General features: G+C 45.6%; 1 protein-coding gene across 7 annotated transcripts in view; it reads left to right on the top strand.

Moving 5' to 3' along the window:
* Positions 1 to 6,799: 6,799 nt before the first annotated feature.
* The window catches only part of kifc3 (kinesin family member C3), a 23,112-nt gene continuing 11,825 nt past the window's right edge, over positions 6,800 to 18,086 (top strand). For 3 of the 7 annotated variants that reach the window (XM_080493039.1, XM_080493037.1, XM_080493036.1), the window contains exons 1-2: positions 6,800 to 6,993; positions 17,054 to 17,174. In XM_080493039.1, coding sequence (XP_080349165.1) covers positions 17,093 to 17,174 — 82 coding nt within the window. In that variant the 5' untranslated portion in view covers positions 6,800 to 6,993; positions 17,054 to 17,092. Of the gene's footprint in view, positions 6,994 to 12,950; positions 13,758 to 15,557; positions 15,688 to 17,053; positions 17,175 to 18,086 lie in introns of those variants that run through there. The other 4 variants (XM_080493035.1, XM_080493034.1, XM_080493040.1 and 1 more) reach the window with 3 other exon arrangements.

Below are 18,086 nucleotides of genomic sequence, written 5' to 3'. Positions count from 1 at the left end.
AGTACAGTGTTACTATTCTACCTCCTATAAGCCTTTATTTTACTCTTCATCCTCTTGGAGTTCAGTAACAATAAAAGCAGCTGATCAGAAATGTTCTACTAATACAAACTAGTATTTTACTGTTTTACTGAAGATCCCTGATGTCTAGCCGGTCACCTGATAAAGACGACACCTCATCACAACCAGATGAAGCTCTGAGGAAGACTACAGATGAAGCTGAAACATGTCAGCAAGGTAGAATCTTCCCTGCATCTACCTGTCATTAAAAAATACTCTATAATATATGAGGTTTATTGATGTGTACATTGGAAACTGGGGATCTGTGCAGGATGCTCTTGTCCTGCATAGATCCTCCATGTACCAGCAAGTACTGGTACCAGCTGGATACTTTCTGCTGGGTGATGGAGGAAGTACTGTATCTACCAGGTACTTTCTGCTGGGTGACAGAGGAAGTACTGTACCCGTGCCTGCAGTACACAGTTGTTCTTATATCACTGTACTGGCAACCTGCTTTATCTCAATAATCACAATCATGAACACGAAGGAAACAATAAATGCTGATTCATGATTACATCAAAATATATCAAATGTTTCCATGTGAATTTTAACTGACAGGCAGGATGAAACCCAACAGAACCAGGACAAACCTGCTGCTGCTCCGTCTTTCTGAGAGCCTGGAGAGACGTCCTCTGGTTGCTGTCTGTCTGTGTGGCAGTGGGAGACATCATGGAGGTGGAGGAGGAAGGTCCAGGGAGGATGAGGAGGGTCCAGGGAGGAGAAGGAGGAAGGTCCAGGGAGGGTGGAGGAAGGTCCAGGGAGGGTGGTGGAAGGTCCAGGGAGGGTGGAGGAAGGTCCAGGGTGGAGGAGGAAGGTCCAGGGTGGAGGAGGAAGGTCCAGGGAGGGTGGAGGAAGGTCCAGGGTGGAGGAGGAAGGTCCAGGATGGAGGCGGAAGGTCCAGGGAGGAGGAGGAAGGTCCAGGATGGAGGAGGAAGGTCCAGGGAGGAGGAGGAAGGTCCAGGGAGGAGGAGGAAGGTCCAGGGAGGAGGAGGAAGGTCCAGGGTTGAGGAGGAAGGTCCAGGGAGGAGGAGGAAGGTCCAGGGTGGAGGAGGAAGGTCCAGGATGATGATGGAGACGACCAGGTAACACTGAGGGCGCCCAGAGGAACCTGGCAGGAAGTGATGAGGGAGCGAGACTCACTGTCCAGCTCCCTGCTGCTGAAGAACGACCTCAGAGAGGAGAACCACATCTAGACAGGAAGCTCTCCTCATGGAGTCATGCTCTCTAGTCATGTTCTCTAGTCCTGTTCTCTGTAGTCATGTTCTCTACTCATGTTCTCTGTAGTCATGTTCTCTACTCATGTTCTCTAGTCATGTTCTTTAGCCATGTTCTCCACTCATGTTCTCTGTAGTCATGTTCTCTAGTCATGTTCTCTACTCATGTTCTCTAGTCATGTTCTTTAGCCATGTTCTCCACTCATGTTCTCTGTAGTCATGTTCTCTACTCATGTTCTCTAGTCATGTTCTTTAGCCATGTTCTCCACTCATGTTCTCTGTAGTCATGTTCTCTACTCATGTTCTCTACTCATGTTCTCTGTAGTCATGTTCTCTAGTCCTGTTCTCCAGTCATGTTCTCTACTCATGTTCTCCAGTCATGTGTAAACATATGGAGATAGATGGATAAAGACAGAGATGTAAAATGTTCCTCATCTTCTGTAACTCTGTTCTCCTCGCTTTGACACATTTAACCATGTGACTGTAAATGATTGTTTATGACTGTAAAATATAGAACTTAATAATTCTCTGTTTTATTTGATAAACAATGTAAAGTTGCTTTAAAGAAGAAATTGTCTCGGGTGAATTTTAACAGTTATGAGGTCTATGAGGAGAACATAGAACAAAAAGAACGACACACTACCAGTTCAGTAAGTTATTAACTCATGTATGAATAAAATATATAAAATATATACATGTAATAATTCAAGCATCAAAAACAATCCTCACTCCTCATCTGGAGGAGTTCCTCTTCTCCACTGGACCAGGCTTCAGGTTCCTCAGGAGTCCTGGATTACAATAGTGCATGGCGTTAGTTTGAATCCACAGCATCCTCTAGTAGAACCAGTAGAACATCCAGCAGAACCATTTGAACCTCCAGTAGAACCAGTAGAACCTCCAGCAGAACCAGTAGAACCTCCAGGAGAACCTCCACCAGAACAAGTAGAACCCCAGTAGAACCTCCAGCAGAACCAGCAGAACCTCCAGTAGAACCTCCAGCAGAACCTCCAGTAGAACGGGTAGAAAACATTTGTACGACTGAGAGAAAACACTATGGCCAGTAGAACCTCCAGTAGAACCTTCACCTCTCAGTCAAGTTAAATAGTTTTAAACAGGATCTTTCCCCTCAGCAGCAAATATAAAAGTACATGAACACTGTTAGATTTACTCTAGAACATTTAGATCTCATGTTTAACCACAGTAGAGAACCACAGCCAGCCTCGTCTCAGTCTGGATCCACAATCTCAGAAAACGTTGGTTCAAATGTTCTAGTCAGCGTGATCTTTAAATATCAACCTCATATCAACATTTTAAACAACGATATTCTGGCCTAAAATACTCTTAAAACTGCAGTCTGTTAAACACTGACGCTGATATTTCAGATCTTTTACTCACCGTTGTGTTTCCTCCTCCAGGAGCTCCTCAGCTTCTCCTGCCAAATGCATTATGGGTAATTTATCTGCCCAAGCCTGAACAGGCCCGTGTTGATGGATCCTCGATAAAGTGGGCGGAGCGAGGACACATCTGGGTATTCCATGTGTACTTGGTGAGAAACGGCCTAAGAATTTGAGCAGTACTTGGTCTCCTACTGATGACGTTTCACGGGTACATGAGAACACAAGTACTGACAGTATGGGTACTGGAGAACGGCCCCAAAAAACCACTAGTTCCATACATTGGTCCCAGTATAAAATCTAAGGACGAAAAGCCGATTCAGCCTCCATAAGAACAAGAAGAAAGTTTGGCCCTCTGGTGTCTCGCCAAACAAAATAACATCATGTAACAACATGGCCACTGTGTGAGCCGAGCAGCTCGTTAACAGTCGAAGTTACATGATGCCCCTGAACGCATCACTCAGCTCCTGCAGTTAGAACCAGACCAACATGGCGCCTCAGACACAAACTCTCTGTTTTATTACTGGAACAGTTCAGAGAAATGTGTTTCTGAAAACACTGGAAAAAGAAAAGCTGCGCCGTTGAAAAGTTAAAACACCACTTCACAAATGTGTGCCTGCCATGAGGGGGTGTGGCCTACAAGTTCGACAGCTTCTTCATGGAGAGCAGACTGTCCTGCAAAAGAGCAGTTTTTTCGGCAGCTGCTGACGTCACTGCCCACTTTTCTTCTTGTTCTTCTGGGTTCTTCTGGGAGTCTGCAGGGGCCTTTACTTTCTCAGCCTTGATAGCCGCCAGGGCGATAGCGTCTTGAGGGGTTCAGACCGCGAGTTATGCGTACTACTGTCAGTGTTTGGAAAGTTCAGTTTCTACATGAACTACTTCAAAGTTCCGCTCACAAATTTTAAAATATAATTCTAAATTCACAGTTCAAAAAAAAGTTCATAGTTCTTTTTTGTTTTTTTCACTATGTTGCTGTGAGCTGGTCCCCTCAGAATACTGGCATTTCTCCATTGTTACCCCCCAGTCAGTCCTCACTAGTAGCAGCTGAGTTGCTTCTTGAAAAGCAAAGTTTATACAAAAAGGTTCTATTTTTCTCCCCTGGATCATCACTGACCTTTTCATAAAATTATTTTAAGTACCATCATTTCTGGACTATGGAACGCACCGGAATATAAACTGCACCCACCAAATTTAAAAAAGGAAATATTGGAGTTACGTGATGCACCTGAACGCATCACCCACATATCAGCAGCATGAAGCTCCTTAACCCTTAAAAAGCCGAGTCGTTCAAAGCATGGAGGAAAAGAAAAAGAAAGTAGTGGCTTATCGTCTGGAAAGTTTGGTAATCATACGAAGATGAAGTATTAAAGATGGAGGCAGAGGCCGTTTTCCAATTCTTAGAACTCCAGTGTGACTCGCCTACGTCATGAGGAACTACTGCAGGGCGTCCTGGGGAGGGGGGAAATGTAAAGTTAGGAGGACGCATCAATGTTAATGGAGAATTGGAACAGGAAGAGGAGGAGGAGGAGGAGGAAGAGGAGGAGGAGGAGGAGGAGGAGCAGGAGGAGAATGAGGAGGAGGAAGAGGAGGAGGAGGAGGAGGAGGAGGACCCTGTTTCCTCTCTGGTTCAGCAGGAAGGTGATTTGTACCTGATATTTATATGAAGATCTAAACTTTAGAACATTATTGTAAAATAGTACCTTTTATCTCACATACATGCTGTGTATATTACAGTGTATCGTACCGTATAGTACTATGTACAGTACTGTGTATAGTAACAATAAAAGCAGCTGATCAGAAATGTTCTACTAATACAAACTAGTATTTTACTGTTTTACTGAAGATCCCTGATGTTTTTTAAATGATTAACCAGCTTTTCACATTCCTGCTGCTTGTTGTCATTAATATGTACTCTATTACATTTGTCTAATATACATCCTACAGTTAAGTACTCCAATCATTAGCTCTAATAAGTTCTCTTTAGAATAAATACATAAATGGCTTATACTGTGTGAGAGTAAATACATAAATACACACATGGCTTATACTGTGTGAGAGTAAATACATAAATACACACATGGCTTATACTGTGTGAGAGTAAATACATAAATACACACATGGCTTATACTGTGTGAGAGTAAATACATAAATACACACATGGCATATACCGTGTGAGAGTAAATACATAAATACACACATGGCGTATACTGTGTGAGAGTAAATACATAAATACACACATGGCGTATACTGTGTGAGAGTAAATACATAAATACACACATGGCGTATACTGTGTGAGAGTAAATACATAAATACACACATGGCTTATACTGTGTGAGAGTAAATACATAAATACACACATGGCATATACTGTGTGAGAGTAAATACATAAATACACACATGGCGTATACTGTGTGAGATTAAATACATAAATACACACATGGCGTATACTGTGTGAGAGTAAATACATAAATACACACATTACCTACACAGTCGAACAAAGAAAGATATCAAGCAGAAGATAAAGGAAACTTTATTTAATAAACTTCAGCAGAACCTACAACAGTAAAAACACAAGTTAGGAACATTATGTACATAGAAAAAGTTCTTTCTTTTATTTCCCAGGAACCCCTGCAGTGATACGCAGGTCAATAATGTTCCTACCCTGGAACCTTTCTCTCCTGGAGGCGTCGTGACTCCAGCTTCAGGGTTTCCAGGAGCATCGTTATGTTGATACTGATGCTCCTGCTGGTCATCAGGTATTCTGCTGTACTGCTGGTCGATGGTGTCACCTTCTAATTCTTCCTCCTGCTGGTCATCAGGTATTCTGCTGGACTGCTGGTCGATGGTGTCACCTTCTAATTCTTCCTCCTGCTGGTCATCAGGTATTCTGCTGTACTGCTGGTCGATGGTGTCACCTTCTAATTCTTCCTCCTGCTGGTCATCAGGTATTCTGCTGTACTGCTGGTCGATGGTGTCACCTTCTAATTCTTCCTCCTGCTGGTCATCAGGTATTCTGCTGTACTGCTGGTTGATGGTGTCACCTTCTAATTCTTCCTCCTGCTGGTCATCAGGTATTCTGCTGGACTGCTGGTCGATGGTGTCACCTTCTAATTCTTCCTCCTGCTGGTCATCAGGTATTCTGCTGTACTGCTGGTCGATGGTGTCACCTTCTAATTCTTCCTCCTGCTGGTCATCAGGTATTCTGCTGGACTGCTGGTTGATGGTGTCACCTTCTAATTCTTCCTCCTGCTGGTCATCAGGTATTCTGCTGTACTGCTGGTTGATGGTGTCACCTTCTAATTCTTCCTCCTGCTGGTCATCAGGTATTCTGCTGTACTGCTGGTTGATGGTGTCACCTTCTAATTCTTCCTCCTGCTGGTCATCAGGTATTCTGCTGTACTGCTAGTTGATGGTGTCACCTTCTAATTCTTCCTCCTGCTGGGGTCCTTGATGGTGTCACCTTCTAATTCTTCCTCCTTCCTACCTACTGAACCAGAGAGGAAACAGGTTCCTCCTCCTCCTCTTCCTCCTCCAGCCATGACAGCCACCGCGTCATCAAGTGCGCTCGTGTTCCAATTCTTCATTAACGTTGATGCGTCCTTGTAAATTGGCTTTTCCACACTTCAGAGGACGCCTTGCAAGGAGCTGCAAAACGGCCAATATTAGGGTCAGATTCTACTGTTATAAGTCTATGTTAGGCCAGGTTCTAAAGTTATATTTCTATGTTGAAATCAGGGTCGAGAGTTATAGGTCTAGGTTATGTTTGAGTCTAGAGTTATATGTCTATGTTGAAATCAGGGTCGAGAGTTATATGTCTAGGTTGGTTTGAGTCTAGAGTTATATGTCTATGTTGAAATCAGGGTCGAGACTTATAGGTCTAGGTTATGTTTGAGTCTAGAGTTATATGTCTATGTTGAAATCAGGGTCGAGAGTTATATGTCTAGGTTATGTTTGAGTCTAGAGTTATATGTCTATGCGACAGACCAGAAGCTGCTTCAACTCGTGTTTTAACTCACGTGGGTGTCACTTTATTAGATTTTTGACTGACTGACGTTTTTTTAAGTCTGGAGACGGACTTTGCCACATGACGTCACAGCACCGCCCCCTCCACATGCCCCGCTCATGCGCGCTGACAGCAGGAATCCCTACAGTCCGTGAAGGCAGCACAGCCGCCAGCGGAGTCTGCGGCCGCGGCGAGACGTTCACTGCCGCCGCGAGACGTTCACGGCCCGACGGAGCTCCTCCACGTCAACACGACGCGTCTGCAGGTCCGGGTCTGTCCGGTCCGGAGCCCCGCGTGAGGAGCGGCTGTACGGGACCAGGAGGAGGTGAGAACGGTTCGCTTCCTCCAGACCGCCTCTGTCCGTCCGTCCCGCAGCGGTGGCGGACTGACGGGTGTCGCCCGGGGCGGGGTGTGGGTCTGCGGGCTCTCTGACGGGTTCAGGACCGGGTCTGAACCCCCCCCCCCCCATCTAGCACTTTCCACCGCTTCAAAGCCTTTCATGCCCTCAGCGGTTTGTTTCTTTCACCGGGACAAAGCCGGCGGCCGCACCAGGTGAGCACAACAAACACTCCACGTGTCGGTCTCCATGGTGACGTCGCGGCGGCTAGTCAGGCTGATTGAAAACACCTTCATCCTCCCCCTCCTCTTCCTCACTCTCTTCATCCTCGGCAGGTCAGTCGCATCTCAACCAAACTCCTCTCAGCTGAAGTTTCACTTTTTCAGTCGGTTTTTGAGGCAAAAAATGTTGAAGTTGGTTAAAAAGTCGAGTTCAGAAAGTTATCTGGTTAGCGGTAACCAGGAAACTAGGTTACTGACAGTTCGTTCACACGGCAAGGATTTCAAGTAAAAATGATAAACTCCTGTTGCGTTTTGGCTCCGTTGACATGAAAAAGGAGCTTGGGGACTGCCCCGGTCCTGGTCCCGGTCCTGGTCCTGGTCCTGGTCCTGGTCCTGGTCACTATAGTAACTAGTTGTTCTGCACATGCTCAGTAGAGCCAATCAGAACGAAGTGTCATGACTCCCAGTACATTTTCTCCTGGACTTGGTAGTTTTATTTTGACAGTCACCGTAATAACAATCAAACTTGGCAGTTTTATTTTGACAGTCACAGTAATAACAATCCAACTTGGCAGTTTTATTTTGACAGTCACCGTAATAACAATCCAACTTGGCAGTTTTATTTTGACAGTCACCATAATAACAATCCAACTTGGTTGTTTTATTTTGACAGTCACCTTAATAACAATCCAACTTGGCAGTTTTATTTTGACAGTCACTAGAATAACAATCCAACTTGGCAGTTTTATTTTGACAGTCACTAGAATAACAATCCAACTTGGCAGTTTTATTTTGACAGTCACCATAATAACAATCCAACTTGTTAATTTTATTTTGACAGTCATTAGAATAACAATCCAACTTGGTAGTTTTATTTTGACAGTCACCATAATAACAATCCAACTTGTTAATTTTATTTTGACAGTCACCAGAATAACAATCCAACTTGGTAGTTTTATTTTGACAGTCACCAGAATAACAATCCAACTTGGTAGTTTTATTTTGACAGTCACCAGAATAACAATCCAACTTGGTAGTTTTATTTTGACAGTCACCAGAATAACAATCCAACTTGGTAGTTTTATTTTGACAGTCACCAGAATAACAATCCAACTTGGTAGTTTTATTTTGACAGTCACCAGAATAACAATCCAACTTGGTAGTTTTATTTTGACAGTCACCTTAATAACAATCCAACTTGGCAGTTTTATTTTGACAGTCACTAGAATAACAATCCAACTTGGCAGTTTTATTTTGACAGTCACTAGAATAACAATCCAACTTGGCAGTTTTATTTTGACAGTCACCATAATAACAATCCAACTTGTTAATTTTATTTTGACAGTCATTAGAATAACAATCCAACTTGGTAGTTTTATTTTGACAGTCACCATAATAACAATCCAACTTGTTAATTTTATTTTGACAGTCACCAGAATAACAATCCAACTTGGTAGTTTTATTTTGACAGTCACCAGAATAACAATCCAACTTGGTAGTTTTATTTTGACAGTCACCAGAATAACAATCCAACTTGGTAGTTTTATTTTGACAGTCACCAGAATAACAATCCAACTTGGTAGTTTTATTTTGACAGTCACCAGAATAACAATCCAACTTGGTAGTTTTATTTTGACAGTCACCAGAATAACAATCCAACTTGGTGGTCTGTCCACTAGAATGTCGGTCATTGTTCTCTGCTGTGTGTGTGTGTGTGTGTGTGTGTGTGTGTGTGTGTGTGTGTGTGTGTGTGTGTGTGTGTGTGTGTGTGTGTGTGTGTGTGTGTGTGTGTGTGTGTGTGTGTGTGTGTGTGGGTGTGTGTGTGTGTGTGTGTGTGTGTGTGCGCTTTCAGTACTAAAGTGAACAACAGCACCAACTAGTGGACCAACATGGAAACTACATCATTTCCATTGTTTCTCCTTGATTCGAACACGTTAATAGAAAGTTTCTGTTGAAATGCAACATTTAGAGACGAACTACAAAAATGATGAATAATCACTTTGTGTCTTTAACTGTTTCCACTCGCTGTTTGAAGTCACACAAAGAGGAGGAACTGGATCAGAGGAACATCACACACACACACACACACACACACACACACACACACACACACACACACACACACACACACACACACACACACACACACACACACACACTGTATTTATAGGCTGTGGTTGTTATTTTGTGGTCAGTGAGAGTAGACACACCCTGTGTGAGCACACAGCGACCAAGACCTGGTTCTTACTGCTCATTACAAGACACATGTTCAGCAGATACACACACACACACACACACACACACACACACACACACACACACACACACACACTCAGGCTCACCGCTGTGCCTGATGAACAAATTGATGTCATTTCCTGGTTCGGTTGTTCCAACTGTCCGAGCTGAAGTAAATCGGTGTCGCACATATTTTAATCATGTTTAGCATGTAGCCTAGCTACTGTACGAGCCCCGCAGCTCGTTAACATGTGGAGGTGCAGAGTTACGCGATGCCCCTGAAGGCAACACTCTGGTTAGAACCAGACCAACATGGTGACTCAGACACAAACTCTCTCTTTTATTACTGGAACAGTTCAGAGAAATGTGTTTCTGAAAACCCTGGAAGAGAGAAATAAGCTGTGCAGCTGAAAAGTTAAAACTTTATAAAGTGTGCCTGCTGCGAGGGGGCGTGGCCTGCTGCGAGGGGGCGTGGCCTGCAGGTTTGACGGCTTCTTCTCAGTGTAGAACTCTCCTGACAAACAGGCAGCTGGCTGATGTCAGCAGAACCTCTGCTTCTCATGAGACGATGGAGGGGCCTTAACAGTGTAATACTACAGACTGGACCTGGACCTGGACCTGGACCTGGACCTGGACCTGGACTTCCTCTGAGCTACACACACACTTTGTGAAGCAATAACATCTGCAGCAGACTCCCGCTCACTTGTACTGACTGGAGGAGGAGGAGGAGGAGGAGGAGGAGGAGTATCACATGACCACAGTGATCCAATCACATTAATCAGATTTTCTCATCAGATACTTTAGAAAAACATCCTGTCAGCTTCATCCTGCTAAAACACAAACACACACACACACACACACACACACACACACACACACACACACACACACACACACACACACACACACACACACACACACACACACACACACACACACACACACACACACACACACACACACACACACACACACACACACACCCTCTCCAGATGAATCTCCAATGTTTTCTAGATGTGATGTTTATCTGTCTGGTTCTGTTGCTGAATGACTTCAGCTTTGATAGAGCTACAGATGTAGAGCTACAGAACCAGAAGTAGAGAGCTACAGAACAAGAACTAGAGAGCTACAGAACCAGAACTACAAATAGAGAGCTACAGAACCAGAACTAGTGAGCCACAGAACCAGAACTAGAACTAGAGAGCTACAGAACTAGAACTAGTGAGCCACATAACTAGTGAGCCACAGAACCAGAACTAGAACTAGAGAGCTACAGAACTAGAACTAGTGAGCCACAGAACTAGTGAGCCACAGAACCAGAACTAGAGAGCTACAGAACAAGAGAGCTACAGAACTCAAACTAGAGAGCTACAGAACTATAGAACCAGAACTAGAACGAGAGAGCAGCAGAACTACAACTACAACTAGAAACTACAGAACTGGAGAGCTACAGAACTAGAACTGGAGAGCTACAGAACTAGAACGAGAGAGCTACAGAACTAGAACGAGAGAGCTACAGAACTAGAACTAGAGAGCTACAGAACTAGAACGAGAGAGCTACTGAACTAGAGAACCAGAACTAGAACGAGAGCAGCAGAACTACAACTACAACTAGAAACTACAGAACTGGAGAGCTACAGAACTAGAACGAGAGAGCTACAGAACTAGAACGAGAGAGCTACAGAACTAGAACTGGAGAGCTAAAGAACTAGAACTGGAGAGCTAAAGAACTATAGAGCTATGAAGCAGAACTAGAGAATGAGACGGCTACAGAACCGGAACTCTAGAGCTACAGAACAAGAGGAACTTGAATAGAACGCAGCTCTGGAAGATTTCTGTCACCAAGGGATGTAGATATGACAGACAGACAGACAGACAGACAGACAGACAGACAGACAGACAGACAGACAGACAGACAGACGAGCAGATGTTTGGAGCTCAGCTGGACTCTGTTATGTAACGTTTGATTAAATGCAGACATGTTGATTGTTGGTGGGCCTGCGGGGGCGCTGCTGAGGCTGTATGTGCTCATTCTACTGTCTTTCTCTCTCACACACACACACACACACACACACACACACACACACACACACACACACACACACACACACACACACACACTTTTTAGTACGTAAAGACATTCATACATGCACCAATAACTCAAACTGCTGTGTTGGTTTAAACGTTTCTCCTGTTGTCTCCCTGTCTGCTCCTCCTCCTGCTGCACTTCCTCCGGCTCCTCCTCCTGCTGCTCCTGCTGCTCCTGCTGCTCCTGCATTAATCCGAACTAACTCAGTTCTTCTGAGTCCTCACAGCACCATGAAACGTCTGTCACTGGAAGTAGCATTAGCATTAGAAATAGAAGCTGCTTAGCCAGCAGGTTCTATTTCTAAAATTATGTTGGATTATCAACTGATGTGTTTCTGCTTCTTATTGGTTCATTAATCTGATTCTTTAAGAAGAGTTGACATCAGATTAGAGAGCATCCTCCTCCTCTAACATCAGATCATAGATCTTCTTCCTCCTCTAACATCAGATCATAGAGCACCCTCCTCCTCTAACATCAGATCATAGAGCATCTTCCTCCTCTAACATCAGATTATAGAGCATCTTCCTCCTCTAACATCAGATTAGAGAGCATCCTCCTCCTCTAACATCAGATCATAGATCTTCTTCCTCCTCTAACATCAGATCATAGAGCACCCTCCTCCTCTAACATCAGATCATAGAGCATCTTCCTCCTCTAACATCAGATTATAGAGCATCTTCCTCCTCTAACATCAGATTAGAGAGCATCCTCCTCTTCTAACATCAGATCATAGAGCATCGTCCTCCTCTAACATCAGATTATAGAGCATCTTCCGCCTCTGACATCAGATTATAGAGCATCTTACTTCTCTAACATTAAGATTATAGACCATCTTCTTCCTCCAACATCAGACTATAGAGCATCGTCCGCCTCGAACATCAGATTATAGAGCATCTTCCGCCTCTAACATCAGATTATAGATCATCTTCCTCTTCTAACATCCAGATTATACTCTGATGGTGACCTTGCCCCCTCATTAGTGAAGCCCCGCCCCCTCGTTAGTGAGATGAAAGTGGTCGGCAGAGTGGAAACCACCTCTTTTGTGCTACATGGACCAATCAGAGCTCGGCGTCGGGCCCCTCAGCGCTGAGTCAGGCCGTCAGACTGTGTTCTGAGAATGAGTCCTGACAGTTCTCATCGGGGTGATTTTAGTGTTCCAGGTTTTCTGCTGCTGCTTGTTCCTTCATCTTCTCTGGTGTTCTGACGGTGTTCTGATGGTGTTCTGATGGTGTTACGTCAGCACCGGGCGGCTCACAGCAAAATTATCCTACAGGAACAACAGATGGTCGGTGGGGGGGGGGGTCTCTCTCCCTCCCTCTCTCTCTCTCTCTCTCTCTCTCTCTCTCTCTCTCTCCATCACCGAGGGTGGAGGTGAAGACCCGCCTAGCTCTAATCCGCTCACTGAGAGAAACGAGGATCTGCTGCTGGACTGCAGAGTCCAGTGAGGGACTACAGTTTTCCTTCATCTCTTCTTGCTTGTCGCCTCGGTTCCTCGGTTCCTCGGTTCCTCGGTTCCTCGGTTCCTCGGTTCCTTGATTCCTCCACCTCGTCACCATTTCTCCTTCAGAATCAGGAAACTTCATCAGTTGTTTTTCTCTCGTCGGTTCTTTGTTGGTCTGGATCAGAACAAACTCCTGAGCCAGTCCAGGTCCGCCGGTCCGTTCCAGCTCCGAGGTTCTAGAGACCACATGATGAAGACAGACCTCTACCCAGAGAGGTCTGGACAGATCTGAGGCCAAGACCTGGACCTGTGAGACCAGATCATGTATGTCCTCTGCACCTTGGTCGTCCTGACGATCCACAGCCTCTTTAAGAACCGCTACAGCAGGGAGTCCAGGGGGTCCTCGGAGTCCAGGGGACCCTCGGAGTCCGCCAAGAGGAGTTCAAGTTCCAGCAGCCCCCCACAGGAAAAGGGGATTTCGGAGGCTGTCAGTTGGCGGACTGATGATCCACCAGGATCCACCACCCTGGCTGGAGTCCACAGGAGGTCCAGGACTGGAGGATGTGGTCTGGATGGATCCACCACCCTGGCTGGAGTCCACAGGAGGTCCAGGACTGGCGGATGTGGTCTGGATGGATCCACCACCCTTGCTGGAGTCCACAGGAGGTACAGGACTGGAGGATGTGGTCTGGTGGACCACAGACATAGATGGAAGTGGAGGAGAGGAGGTCCACGTGACCTCCCTGTCTGCAGGACAAGGGTCCAGGTGAGGTCCAGGTTCTGGTGGTCTGAGGTGTGGGTCCGGGTTCTGGTTCTCGTTGAGATAATCCTGCTGACAGACAAAAACTTTGATTACTTGATTGTATTCGAGTATTTGTACCTTTTTCCTTGTTTGTAAGTTCCGAACCGTTTCCTCAGTTTTCAAACTTTGTCTTCACTTTGAACTGGAATCTGATTCACACTGGTTTATTCTGGTTTAAACTGGTTTCTGGCTGGTTTAGCCTGGTTTCTGGCTGGTGAAACTAACTAGCTGTAGCTAACTAGCTGTAGCTAACTAGCTGTAGCTAACTAGCTGTAGCTAACTAGCTGTAGCTAACTAGCTGTAGCTCAGTGTGAAGGTTTTTCCTTGATGTAACGCTCTCAACTCATTGTCCACTCACATCGTAGAACCATGAAATCCTGTAGCGTGTAATCTGGCTCCATTCCATGGTTAAGTAACTGTTCACGACCATCATCATCATCATCATCATCATCATCATCATCGCAAGCTTAATCTGCTGAGCTCTGACTCTCCTGCAGGACGCTTGCTTCAGAAGCATGAGGTTTAATTCTCATTTATCTCATTTATAAGTCTGTTTGACTGTAAAAATGTTGATGATGATCCAAAGCTGCTTTATGTTCTAAGATTGTGAACAGAATTAAACTCATTCCATGTGTTTTGTAATTCATATATTAATTCACAGTAATGACAGCAGATGCTAAGGTTGCTGCTAACAGTCTGTGGTGGGCGGATGGTGAAGCTTTGTGAGTTTAGAACCTCCTTTAGCCTGGGAAACACTGATGCTTCCTTTAGAACCTCCTTTAGCCTAGGAACCACTGATGCTTCCTTTAGAACCTCCTTTAGCCTGGGAAACACTGATGCTTCCTTTAGAACCTCCTTTAGCCTAGGAACCACTGATGCTTGCTTTAGAACCTTCTTTAGCCTAGGAACCACTGATGCTTTCTTTAGAACCTTCTTTAGCCTAGGAACCACTGATGCTTCCTTTAGAACCTTCTTTAGCCTAAGAACCACTGATGCTTTCTTTAGAACCTCCTTTAGCCTAGGAACCACTGATGCTTGCTTTAGAACCTTCTTTAGCCTAAGAACCACTGATGCTTCCTTTAGAACCTTCTTTAGCTTAGGAACCACTGATGCGACAACATTTAAAGGAACCCGCTCATCGGAGTGTTCAGGGAAACTCAGGATGACTGACAAAGGAGCAGATCATGTAAGTTACCAAAGCAATAATCTGCCTAGAACAACTGGAAATTATCTAGAACCTTGATTCAGCCTCCCTACTGAACCTGGGAGCTGCTTCCTCATGGGAGGAGCCTGAGAGCTGAAAGCTCCGCCTCCATTCTACTGGTAGAAAACCTAGGAACCTCCAGGGGGCAGCACTGAGAACAAAGTGTTCTACTGGAACAGTCTAACAGACAATGGAGCTGCTTATTAAGAAGGACTTTACATTTTCTTGCTCCAGTGGAGGAAACTGACAGATAGTTCTGCTGCTGAGTGCTCAGGGAGCAGACGTTTAGTCTTGAGGCCCGCCCCTTCTGGAGTCCACACCCCCATCTGGAGTCCCCGCCCCGTCTCCAGTCCCCCCATCCCTGCCGCCTCTGGAGTCTCTGGGTGTGTGTGAGCAGGATGCATGTCGGTGATGTGAACGTCTGAATAATGCAGGATGAGTCTGTGAGGCGTTCAAGGACTCCAGAAAACATAAAGCCGCCGGTCCCCACAAAGCTGCTAAACCAGCGCACACACACACTGTGGTGGGGGAGGGGCCACTTCCTCTTGGGGGGGGGGGGTGCTGTTGCTAGGGGAACAGGGCGGAAGCTGCGTGTGTGTGTGATGGGCCGCTGTGTGTTGGGTGAAGCTGCAGCGAGGACGAGGAGGACGATGCAGCCATGATGTGGTCGGACAGGCCGCAGGGAGGGAGGTGAGAGCTGGGAGGAATGGAGGAGGAGGGGTGGAGGAGAGATGGAGGAGGACGGAGAGCTGCAGGCAGACATGTCTCGGAGCAGACGGCGCTCAGTCTGGAACCTGATGCTGAAAATCTGCTGCTCAGATTCAGCTGCTGCTCCTCTTCTCCTCTTCTCCTCCTCTCTTCTTCTCCTCCTCTTCTATTCTCCTCACTGTGTTCTCTTACTATCATGTTCTCTCCATGTTCTCATATTCTCCTCATGTTCTCCTCATGTTCTCCTCATGTTCTCATATTCTCCTCATGTTCTCCTCATGTTCTCCTCATGTTCTCCTCATGTTCTCCTCATGTTCTCCTCGCGTTCTCCCGTTACAAAAAAAACCTACTTTGGAACTCTCAGCTCTGAACGATAACGCAGCTAAAGGACTACAAAGATGGAGGAGTTTGTTCCGGTTGACCTCAGTGGGAGACGCCTTGTACTGAACTCATTGATAAACCTGAGCAATTCACCAGATTACCAGATTAGTGTGTGTGTGTGTGTGTGTGTGTGTGTGTGTGTGTGTGTGTGTGTGTGTGTGTGTGTGTGTGTGTGTGTGTGTGTGTGTGTGTGTGTGTGTGTGTGTGTGTGTGTGTGTGTGTGTGTGTGTGTGTGTGTGTGTGTGTGTGTGTGTGTGTGTGTGTGTGTGTGTGTGTGTGTGTGTGTGTGTGTGTGCTGTTGGCAACGTGCTGGGTTTGGTGGGAACACTGATCAATAAGAACAGACTGGACTGATAGTCTCTGTGGACGGGTAGAAGGACTCGGACTAGAAGCTCTAACTAACGTGTCTGTTAAGTAAGTAAGTAAATTTTAGTTGTATAGCGCTTTTCACAGACATAGTCACAAAGTGCTTCACAGTAAAAACAGATAGAAAATAAAAATAAAAGCTCTTAAAAACACAACAAATGCCGAGAGTCAGTGGCAGCGTGGGTCGGTTGGGCTAGAATGTTTTAGCAAACAAATGTGTTTTTAGGCACTTTTTAAATTTGTCCGCTGAGTCCAGAGATCACAGGTCGAGTGGGAGTTCATTCCAAAGTTGGGGCGTTTCAGCTTTGAATGATCGGTCTCCCCGAGTTTTAAAGGAGGTACATGTTCAGCTTCATGTCGCTCTTTTAGTGTGACTAGCTCAGGGCTGTAATACCACTCAGTACCAGCAGGTGGTGCAGGGACCAACTCTGATTTGGATTCTTTTGGCTTGTATTACATCAAGAGGTTAATGTGTGTGTGTGTGTGTGTGTGTGTGTGTGTGTGTGTGTGTGTGTGTGTGTGTGTGTGTGTGTGTGTGTGTGTGTGTGTGTGTGTGTGTGTGTGTGTGTGTGTGTGTGTGTGTGTGTGTGTGTGTGTGAAGCCGGTCCAGAGGTCCAGTACCGAGCTCAGCCCGGCGGTCATGTTCAGCACACGAAGAACCTGGGACACTGGCCACACCCCCTGCCTGCATGAGCTCTGGAAGCGAGACGTCTCATTGGACGGTGAGTCAGGGTGTGTGTGTGTGTGTGGGGGGGGTGGCTGGCTTGCAACGACCCTGCATTTTTACCGGGTGAGGAGAGGAGAGAGGTGTGTGTGAACGCTGAGAGAAGACACACTGCGACAGGTCAGAGACAAACACATGCACAGACAGAGACAGAGACAGACAGACAGACAGACAGACAGACAGACAGACAGACAGACAGACAGACAGAGACTATATGTTCATGTGTTAAATCTAATCTTTGTTTTTTCCCTCTAAATTAATCTCAGATAAAAAATCTCAGATATTCTCGTTGCTGTTTGTCTATATTTTGATTTGATATTTAGTTGGTCTGAGAAGCAGAAGGGACTGAAAGGGTTAAAATACTTTCATTACATTATGTCAGGCGTATTAAATCTTCTGTCCTGCTCACTGTGACTCAGAAACATTCACATCTACAGGGTCTTTTATTGGAACTCAGGAATCCTAATTTCAATGAGCAGAAGTGACTCCGCCCCTCTTTCATGTTTGCTTTCAAACCGTCTGACAGTGATGACGGCCTCCAGTCTGTACCTGTAAGCTCCTTGTACACAGGTGAGGACAGGTTCACCTGGACAGGTCTCCAGTCCATCACAGGACAGACAGACAACCACACGCACTCACATTCACACCGAGGGACAGTTTAGCTTCACCAGTTCACCTCACATGCAGAGTCTATGTCAGGTCCCTGGAATGTCCTGGTCCTGGTGCAGGTCCTGGTCCCGGTCCCCACAAACACACAAAGACAAACGTGTTTGTGAGTTAAATCAGATTATTGGTCAGTTTGGTTTCGTCACAGAGAGTAGATTGTTCTCCGTCACATTGAAAGGCTCATGAACTCACACACACACACACACACACACACACACACACACACACACACACACACACACAC

Source organism: Lipophrys pholis (assembly GCF_963383615.2).
Source record: "Lipophrys pholis genome assembly, chromosome: 2".
NCBI classification, from domain to species: domain Eukaryota; kingdom Metazoa; phylum Chordata; class Actinopteri; order Blenniiformes; family Blenniidae; genus Lipophrys; species Lipophrys pholis.
Note: the sequence above shows the minus strand (reverse complement) of the source record. Positions and strands in the feature narration are given on the sequence as shown.